Here is a 9,712-nt window from a genome sequence, read left to right as displayed (position 1 = left end):
CCTGAATCAGAGTAATCAAAGTTATAACGCCTGGTCTACATATAATGAGACTAATGAGTATAAAACCGCTGTACATGTACCATGGAATTGTATTACTGGTCTTTTTGTGAAATTTGATGTTAATAAAATGATACCAGGAGCATATCATTCCACAGTCATTTATCTCCCCCAAAGTATTGGTTCAATAGGGGTGACACTTCTATTGTCCAGTGTGTGTACTTTTTTGTCTTCCCGGTGTGACAGGAATGGTAGTCCGCTCGGAACCTACTCCGTTCCACGTTACTCTGTACAGTTGACATGTGCCCCATATACTAACCCTGATAGTCCAACTAATCCTAAACAGTGGTAATCATATGGGACACCAGACTTCCTAGAAGTAGCCTACCATTTCTGTCACACCGGCGATCTATGTGTGGCTTCTTATGTGATGATTTTGTTTCTGTGAGGGTTTGTGTTTTAATTAAAATCAAGGGCGTGTAAGTCAAGGTGAGTAGGTTTCGATTAAGTGAATACTGGGTTGCTGTGTGCGTATGCTGCGTGTACTTGAATCAATGGATGTGGTGTGTGATAAACGTACTATTTTGTGTTGTATTGCTTGTGTTGTGTAGGTATGTGTGGTGGCTTGAACAGCATTAAGCTGTGTTTATTTATTAAAAATAATACAGATATTTACACAAGAGGCACGATGCTAGAGGTATTTAATTACGTGATATGTTTAGTGGCTGTTCCGGGTCCACTGTGCTCCTCCTTCATAATGGAATTAGAAGAGACTAAAAATTACCAGCTAGCCCAGTAAATGAACAACTTAGGTTGGAAAGAAATTTTAACAAGGGTTTCTCAACTGAATGTGGTTCAGCTATGGACCAATATATCCCAGTTCATTTTCCACCAGAATCCAACCATGGCAAAGTGCCACAATCTCCAAAATGGCCGCCAATGCAGGGGGTGTTTAAGTGAATATAATATGAAAACTGCGTAACTTAAAAACTAGTGAGAGGTATTATTTCTAATATTCAAAGGCATGAATATTCATTTGAAAAAAGTTTAGAAGTTATCAGAGGTCAAGAGCATGCCGAAATGCCATGGTCAATATCAAAATATGACCAATATAGTTTAAAATACAACATTTTTATGGGGGTCGATAAACCTGTCTTCAGGGATGAGCATGGGCATTCACAGCTATTCTTATCCGAAGTAGTCGGGTCTACCTACAGTATATGAACACGATATTATCGCTGTGGCTGTTCCACATATTGCTGCTCTGCAGCCCCAATATACCCCAAAAAAGTTTCTCCAAAGTCCTGTTTTTGGCGAAAATCCAAATTGGCCGGGGGTGAAGGGGGTGATAATGTATGTTATGAAACACTGTATTTTTATTGAAGTAGAAGGAGCCTTCATATGAAACATTTTGTGCTCAGTTAAATTATTATTATTATTATTATTATTATTATTATTATTATTAAACTGGACACCAGTAAAATAGATTGAAAACTGGTGTGCCTTTTTAATTGAACGATGATAAAATATGAGGGTAACTTTGTTCTTTATTTTCAGATGAGTGCACTCCAAGACCTTCTAAGGCCTACATGTAATTCATACAGAGTAATTTGAAAAATGTAGTTGGACATATTTGTCAAAAAAGGAGGATCAAAAAGCCTGTCGTCTATTTGGATAGTTGGACATCTTCGTCAAGAAGGATTTATATAAAAGTCTGTCGTCTGTTTGGATAGTTGCACCAAGGAGTTATAACAGACCTTCTGTTATAACTCCTTGGTTGCACACCTTCGTCAAGAAGGATTTATATAAAAGCCTGTCATCTATTAAGAAAGTTGGACATCTTCGTCAAGAAAGATTTATATACAGTAAAAGCCTGTCGTCTGTTTGGATAGTTGGACATCTTCGTCAAGAAGGATTTATATAAAAGCCTGCCGTCTGTTTGGATAGTTGGACATCTTCGTCAAAAAGGATTTATATAAAAGCCTGTCATCTATTAGGAAAGTTGGACATCTTCGTCAAGAAGGATTTATATAAAAGACTGTCGTCTATTTGGATAGTTGGACATCTTCGTCAAGAAAGATTTATATAAAAGCCTGTCGTCTATTTGGATAGTTGGACATCTTCGTCAAGACGGATTTATATAAAAGCCTGCCGTCTGTTTGGATAGTTGGACATCTTCGTCAAAAAGGATTTATATAAAAGCCTGTCATCTATTAGGAAAGTTGGACATCTTCGTCAAGAAGGATTTATATAAAAGACTGTCGTCTGTTTGGATAGTTGGACATCTTCGTCAAGAAGGATTTATATAAAAGACTGCCGTCTGTTTGGATAGTTGGACATCTTCGTCAAAAAGGATTTATATAAAAGCCTGTCATCTATTAGGAAAGTTGGACATCTTCGTCAAGAAGGATTTATATAAAAGACTGTCGTCTGTCTATTTGGATAGTATGACATCTTCGTCAAGAAGGATTTATATAAAAGCCTGTCATCTATTAGGAAAGTTGGACATCTTCGTCAAGACGGATTTATATAAAAGCCTGTCGTCTATTTGGATAAAGGACTTTAAAGAAGAGATCTCAGTTCAGTCTTAGATTTGTTTCGTTAAACATTAGTTTTATTTAAGCAATTTCTGTGAGTACCTTTTATCAGGCATTGCATTTGTTTAAAAGGAAACCTCCAAGAAATGAAAATACCCCTTACAAAGTCAAACAACTGGAGCATTTGCCGCATCCTGGAAGTTCTGCAGCCCTTGCCCTGTCCAGCCATGACAATTAATGGGAAGACAGTGTGGAACAACAAACAACCGAGGGATTTGCGGCATATATCATACTTTACCTACGTAGATCTTCTTCTGTCCAGCCATGACAATTAATTTGAAGATAGTATTACAAAACGGCTTGATTACAATCATTTTGTTCGCAATCCTCTTTGGGATGCTTCTGTTAACAGAAACCTATAAAACCGTAACTTTGTCAAGGTTTATCTTACCACAGCCAAATTACAGAAATCATAACAAAAGCAGATTTCAGAAACGCCCAACACTTTCAATGAATGCAACGAGCATTTCAGATGCACCAACGGACGCTAAACTTATTTTGTATTGGATTTCCAGTGGGTTTCGCTATTTAAGGTTGAAAAGTTTTCACTCCTCATTTGAGGATTTGAAGTGCCCCGTGGGTAACTGTAAGGTGACGGAGGATAAGAGTGCTGCCTATGATGCCGATGCCATCATTTTCATGGGTCCTGCGTTAGGTAAAAAACCGGTAAAACGGAACCCCAAAACAAGGTGGATATGGACCAATCACGAGAGTCCGTGTAAATCGAACATAGCCAGCGATTGGACGTTCAACTGGACGATGACTTACAGGATGGACAGCGACATCTACAGTCCATACGGATTTCCTCTCCTCGACAAAAAACACGATGAAACCAAGAAAAGGGACTATCTATCAGTTGCCAGGAGCAAAACTAAATTAGCGGCCTGGGCAGTCAGCAATTGTAATTCTCAAAGCCGCCGTATGGAATACGTGAGGGAATTACAGAAATATATGAGCGTGGATATATATGGTGGTTGCGGGCCATTCAAATGTGGACGGGACAGGGAAGATAAATGTAGGGATATGTATAACAAAACGTACAAATTTTATCTGTCTTTTGAAAATAGTTTTGCCACGGATTATGTCACAGAAAAATTATATAAAATCCTCCCATTTGACGTTATCCCTGTCACACGTTCAGGTGCCAACTACACGCGTCTTGGCATCCCTTCATCCTGGCACATAGACACACACGACTTTAAGTCTCCCAAAGAGCTGGCACACAGACTGAAAGAACTAGATAAAGACGACGTTGAATATGCCAAATTGTTGCAATTAAAGGCGGGCATTCAAGTCTCTTCTTGGATTCGTGGTTACTGTGATATTTGTGCCAAGCTTCACTCTCCAACAGAACCAGTGAAATCCTACAGCGCCAAGGATATACGTAGTTGGTACGGTACATGCAAACCCCCTGATGATCTGCAGTTTATAACACGAACACTTAATTATTGGAGTACGATCCTCTGAGATCGTTGACTTAAGTACACTATACCAATCTGTGGGGTAAGCCACTATTACCCTTCCGGAGGCCAGGAAAATTCCGTTTGGAACAGTATTTTAGAAAGTGTGAAATTAATGCCCAACTTGACCATAAGATTTTTAAATAAATTTTCAAAAGAACTTTCTATTTGATTTAATGTTTTCTGAAATGTAACTGTTACATTTTGGTTCTAAAACAATAAATAAATAAATAAATCAACCAAGGTGTTATTTTCATTAATATTTATGCAATTGTAAGTAAGTAAGTTTATTAAGACATGGCAACCAAAAGGTTGAAGTTATACATAAAATGGAGTGAGAATAAAATTTACAAATTTACAAATTAAAATATTGAAATATAATATAGGATAGGCGAAAAGAACTTAATGAAATAAAAAAGAAATAAATAAAATAAACATATATTTTTGCACAGGCTTCTGAAAGTTAGTGTAAAAGAGGATGGAGTAATGATAATTAAATACAATAAAGGCCAAAATGAGTTTGAAAAGTAAAACTCAGACCACTAATGGTTTAATAAAGAGAAAGGAATAAAAGTGTTTTTAATTTTTTTGGGGGGGAAATATCCAGTCTTATTGGAATTTTTATTCGGACCAGTAAAAGAATACGTGTTCTTATGCAGACTTGGGAAGACTTGGATGGGAAGCGGTCTCTCTATCATGGGGGACTCTTTGTCGAGCTACAACGGTTTTGTTCACTGACGCGTCCCTGTGTAACCTGACAGAGAGTCCCCCATGATAGAGAGTCCGCTTCCCATTCATTTGTACAGGTAAGGCTCGCCCTAGCTTTTAACTCACTTAGGTGAAGCTAACCCTAACCATTATAACTATATGGAAGGCGGACTTTCTGTCACACGGATCCTTAGTTTCATTACGCCGGTTTTGATTGTCTCATTCGGACAGGATGGTTCTCGTTTACATACGAAATGGTGAGCATGACCGATTTGGTAGGTTAAGTGTTAAGGTTTGGGCGGGTACAAGTGGCACTTCCAAGGCAGAACTCATGGTGATTGCTTGAAATCTGAAGAGTGGAGAAGGATGCCCCAGGTCCGCATTCCAGGTGTGGTACATGCAGGGGCGGATCCAAGATTATTTGAAGGGGGATCTGCAGATGCGAAGCCGACACCCCCTCCCCCCTTTGGCGTGGGGTTTGGGGCTCGGTGTAGGGCCCCCAAATTTTTTGATATTTTATAGGGCGAACGGTGCCATTTTGTACGGTTTAGAAATATTATAGTCAAAATTCTAATTTCGAGAGGGGACCATTAGTGTGATTTTCTTTCAAAAATCGAGGGGGGTGGAGGGTCAGGACCCCCCTGACACCCCCTAAATCCGCCACTGGGTACATATATTGTCCATGAGGAGGAAGGTACTAGTCTGTATTACAACCAGGGGAGGACACACATGTAACTGAACAATATAATATTACTTCTATAACAATATTGTATAAGCAGTAAATTTAAACCATAAATTTAAAAAGAATTGTGTTTCTTAAAGATGTAAATGGAGTCAACTTTTTGTCTCAAACGCCAACCAGAGGCCCGCCAATAGTTGCAAGGGGTATAACTAAGAGAATTACCAAAAGACATTGTTTAATATTACCCTAAAATGATATTTGAACGTATTTTTATGCCAGCTTTCTATGCTGTATATTAATGGGGCAGAAAAGTAGGCCAGATAAGTAGGTTAAATTTCTGAACAAAAAATTTAAAGAAAGGAGCAGTCTAAAGCTCTTTTGTGGCTGGTCAGGTGATTTATTCAGTTTATCACTTGGCATGTCTAATTTATTTGAGTCGTGGAAGAAACTAGTAGAAGTGGTTTATATGTGTTACTGGGAATCAACGCTCCACCAACACTCGGTTCATATGTACATTTAATTTTGCCAGTATATATCGGGGCCCAGCCCAAGTGTTGTCACTACATGTAATACTAAAATCAAGGTAAGTTAGTGACAGTGGAGTATTGTATTGTTATCTGCCATAGCATTAAACCTGTATTGAATCGTTATAATTGATAAGATAAAACCTAAATTCAAAGTTAGTTAGTTGGGTATTACGTAGTCTGACATATCAGTAAACCCAGAAATTGATGAGGTCACAGCACGAGGAGCCATATTGGTAAGTGTGAGTTAATTTTACTCAGAGAGTTAAAGTTAAGGATCGAATGCCTTAAAAACAAAAGATACCAGAATATGGCGTAATAGGAGTGCCGGGGAAGGTAAGCGGTCGTACGGAAATCTACCGGTGCTTACCAACCCAACAGTGACACAGCCAAGGACCTGTATGTGTGTACATGATTTATATATATGTACCACAAATGACCGTAAAAATAATAGGCCAATCTATGCGGGGACTGAACGGTACACACAGGGTGGGGGTGGGGGTGGGGGGGTGGGGGTGGGGGAGGTTGGTGAACATGTGGGATGTTCAACAGGTGGCTGGAGGAAATAAAGGCCCCAAAACAACCGGCGTATCAATTATAAAACATCATGGCGGATTCAACCCCATCCTTGCCCGAAGAACCAATTAATATATAGAAGTTTATCCAATTTAGGGTTTTCATTGCATTGAAACTACATGGTCATATTACTCTCTGATATGTGCAGACACTGAACAGGGAGGGTGCCATATTATCAACGCCACGATGAATGCAAAGATTCCAAGGCGCAGACCAAACAAAAGGCAACTCATACATCAAAGGACGGTAACAAAATTCTAAAAAAATTCGTCTAGTAAGTTGAACAGCAAGTTATAGAATTAAAAAAGACAATAATCTGAATAAATGAAGATCTGAAATTTGAGTGCGTGTTTAATATTATGATAATAAAGGAAACAATTTTTTTCTTTCAGATGAGTGCACTCCGGACCCTACCCAGGCCTAATTCATACAGCGGGGATTCCAAAATGTAGTTGGACATCTACAGGAAGGAATTATATAAAAGCTTGTCAGCTATTTGGATAGTTGGACATCTTCGTCAAGAAGGATTTATATAAAAGCCTGTCGTCTATTTGGATAGTTGGACATCTTCGTCAAGATGGATTTATGTAAAAGTCTGTCTACCAAGATAAAGGACATATTGGAGATGATTTTCAGTTCACTCTATAGTTTTTGGTTCAGCAAACGTGGTGACTTCCGCTTGTTAGTCATTGCAAATCATAGCAATTCATGTCTATAAAAAGAATTTCCCTGTACAAAGTCGAACAACAAACAGCTGAGGCATTTGCGGCATTCATCGTACTGGTACCTATGAAGATCTTCTGTCCAGCTGTGACGACGGCACTGACTTTGTCTTGGTGGCGCGAGGTAATAACTAAAGAATTCCATGTTTTCCCATATTCTTTATTATCGCTTTCTAACTACGCTATCTACAGTTTGTTCCTCATCGTTCAGCCTCTTACATCGTTCTCCCCGTCTACATTACATTCTTCGCTTAAGTACAATAAGGTCGTGTCAATCAACTAAAGTGACACTACAAAACACTCCCCGCTCTTATTCGCTGCATGCTGTCACTTACTAACGTTACACAGCCATGACAATTAATGTGAAGATAGTGTTACAAAACGGCTTGATTACAATCATCGTGTCCTCACTCCTCTTTGGGATGCTTCTGTTAACAGAAACTTATAAAACCGTTACTTCGTCAAGGTTTATCTCACCACAACCAAATTATAGAAATCATAACAACAGCGGATTTCAGAAACGTCCAACACCACCAGTTAATGCAACGAGCATTTCAGATTCATCGAAGGATGTTAAAATTATTTTATATTGGATTCCTAGATCTTCTGGTTTTAATTACTTCGGGTTGAAAAGATATCACGCCTCATTTGAGGATTTGAAGTGCCCCGTGGGTAACTGTAAGGTGACGGAGGATAAGAGTGCTGCCTACGATGCTGATGCCATCATTTTCATGGGTAAGGCGTTAGGCAGAAAACCAGAAAAACGGAATCCCAAAGCACGGTGGATATGGACCAATCACGAGAGTCCATGTCACTCGCACTTAGACAGTGATTGGACGTTTAACTGGACGATGACTTACAGGAAGGACAGCGACATCTACAGTCCATACGGATTCCCCCTCCTTGACAAAAACCACAAGGAAACCAGGGAAAGGGCTTTTCTATCAGTTGCCAGAAGCAAAACTAAATTAGCGGCCTGGGCAGTCAGCAATTGTAATTGTCGAAGTCGACGTATGGAATACGTAAAGGAATTACAGAAATATATGAGCGTGGACATTTATGGGCGTTGTGGGACATTCAAATGTGGACGGGACAGGGAAGCTAAATGTAACGATATGTTTAACAAAACTTACAAATTTTATCTTTCTTTTGAAAATAGTTTTGCCACGGATTATATCACAGAAAAATTATATAAAATCCTCCCATTGGACGTTATCCCGGTCACACGTTCAGGTGCCAACTACACGCGTCTTGGCATCCCTCCGTCCTGGCACATAGACACACACGACTTTAAGTCTCCCAAAGAGCTGGCACACAGACTGAAAGAACTTGATAAAGACGACGTTGCATATGCCAAGTTGTTGCAATCAAAGGCTGGAATTCAAGTCTCTTCTTGGATTCGTGGTTATTGTGATATTTGTGCCAAGCTTCACTCTCCAACGGAACCAGTGAAATCCTACAGCGCCCAGGATATACGTAGTTGGTACGGTACATGCAAACCCCCTGATGATCTGCGGTTTATGACACGAATACTTAATTACTGGAGTACGATCCTCTGAGATCCTCTGACTTTAGTACACTGCACCAGTCTGCGACGTAAGCCACTGTTCCCCCGCCCGCGGCCTGGAAAATTTTGTTTGGAACAGTACATGTATTTCAGAAAGTGTGAATTAATAGTGTCCAACTTGGCCATTAGATTTTTCAGTATTTTTTCAAAAGAGCTTTCTTTTAGTTTTAATATTTTCTGAAATGTAACTGTTACATGTTGGTTCTAAAACAATAAATAAATAAATAAATAAATCAACCAAGGTGTTATTTTCATTAATATTAATGCAATTGGGGAAGACATCCAATCTTATTGACATTTTTATTCGGACCAGTGAATTCTGATTCGGACCAGCAGATGTTAGGAAACTTACTTATTATTATTATTAATATTATTATTAATAATATTATTTTGAGTCTAAAAGCTAAGTTTGTTCAGTGGATTTTACAGTACAACTTTAAAAAAATAGTAGATGCTAGTAAAAGGAAAGAAAAAATGATTAAAACAGGAAAATGTCTCGAAACAAATAATGTCAAAATTAAGTGTTACTTCACTCATTTTGAAAAAAAAAATCATTTATAAGAATTCTATTCACATTTTTTGAAAAGGAGAAATCTTGCAATTGAGTTTCCTTTTATGTTAAGCTGGATAGTAAATTCCATTCCCGGCTTTAAAAAATGTCACCATATGCCACAGGTCAAGGCCAAGGTGCGCACCTGCAGCAGCCCTGCTAATGATCTCTGACAAACTTTACTGTTTTTTATTGAAAGTGTGGGTTTTGGAGGGAAATCTTCCACGGAATACGTTTATGAATACACCAGGACTCTTTTGGACACTTTATGGACATTCTAGTCACTTGGAGAATTTTTCCAAGCCTTTCTGAGATTGTTGCTTACAAAT

General features: G+C 38.7%; 2 protein-coding genes across 2 annotated transcripts; both read left to right on the top strand.

Moving 5' to 3' along the window:
• Nucleotides 1-3,044: 3,044 nt before the first annotated feature.
• Nucleotides 3,045-4,061, top strand: LOC106159863 (lewis-type alpha-(1,3)-fucosyltransferase-like). The gene has a single exon (XM_013536295.2). It carries the CDS (start codon nucleotides 3,045-3,047, stop codon nucleotides 4,059-4,061), a length of 1,017 nt encoding a protein of 338 aa, XP_013391749.2.
• A 2,447-nt stretch (nucleotides 4,062-6,508) lies between these two features.
• LOC106159862 (core alpha-(1,3)-fucosyltransferase-like) lies at nucleotides 6,509-9,070 on the top strand. The gene is made up of 2 exons (XM_087014240.1): nucleotides 6,509-6,818; nucleotides 6,937-9,070. The coding sequence occupies exon 2, from the start codon at nucleotides 7,617-7,619 to the stop codon at nucleotides 8,823-8,825; it is 1,209 nt and encodes a 402-aa protein (XP_086870366.1). The 5' UTR covers nucleotides 6,509-6,818; nucleotides 6,937-7,616; the 3' UTR covers nucleotides 8,826-9,070.
• The last annotated feature ends 642 nt before the right edge of the window (nucleotides 9,071-9,712 follow it).

Source organism: Lingula anatina, chromosome 5, assembly GCF_051362555.1.
Source record: "Lingula anatina isolate TDL-2025a chromosome 5, LinAna3.0, whole genome shotgun sequence".
Taxonomy (NCBI): domain Eukaryota; kingdom Metazoa; phylum Brachiopoda; class Lingulata; order Lingulida; family Lingulidae; genus Lingula; species Lingula anatina.
Note: the sequence above shows the minus strand (reverse complement) of the source record. Positions and strands in the feature narration are given on the sequence as shown.

Coding starts and splice junctions, on each gene's coding strand:
- LOC106159863 (XM_013536295.2), top strand. CDS start 3,045: ATGAATGCAACGAGCATTTCAGATGCACCAACGGACGCTAAACTTATT.
- LOC106159862 (XM_087014240.1), top strand. CDS start 7,617: ATGACAATTAATGTGAAGATAGTGTTACAAAACGGCTTGATTACAATC.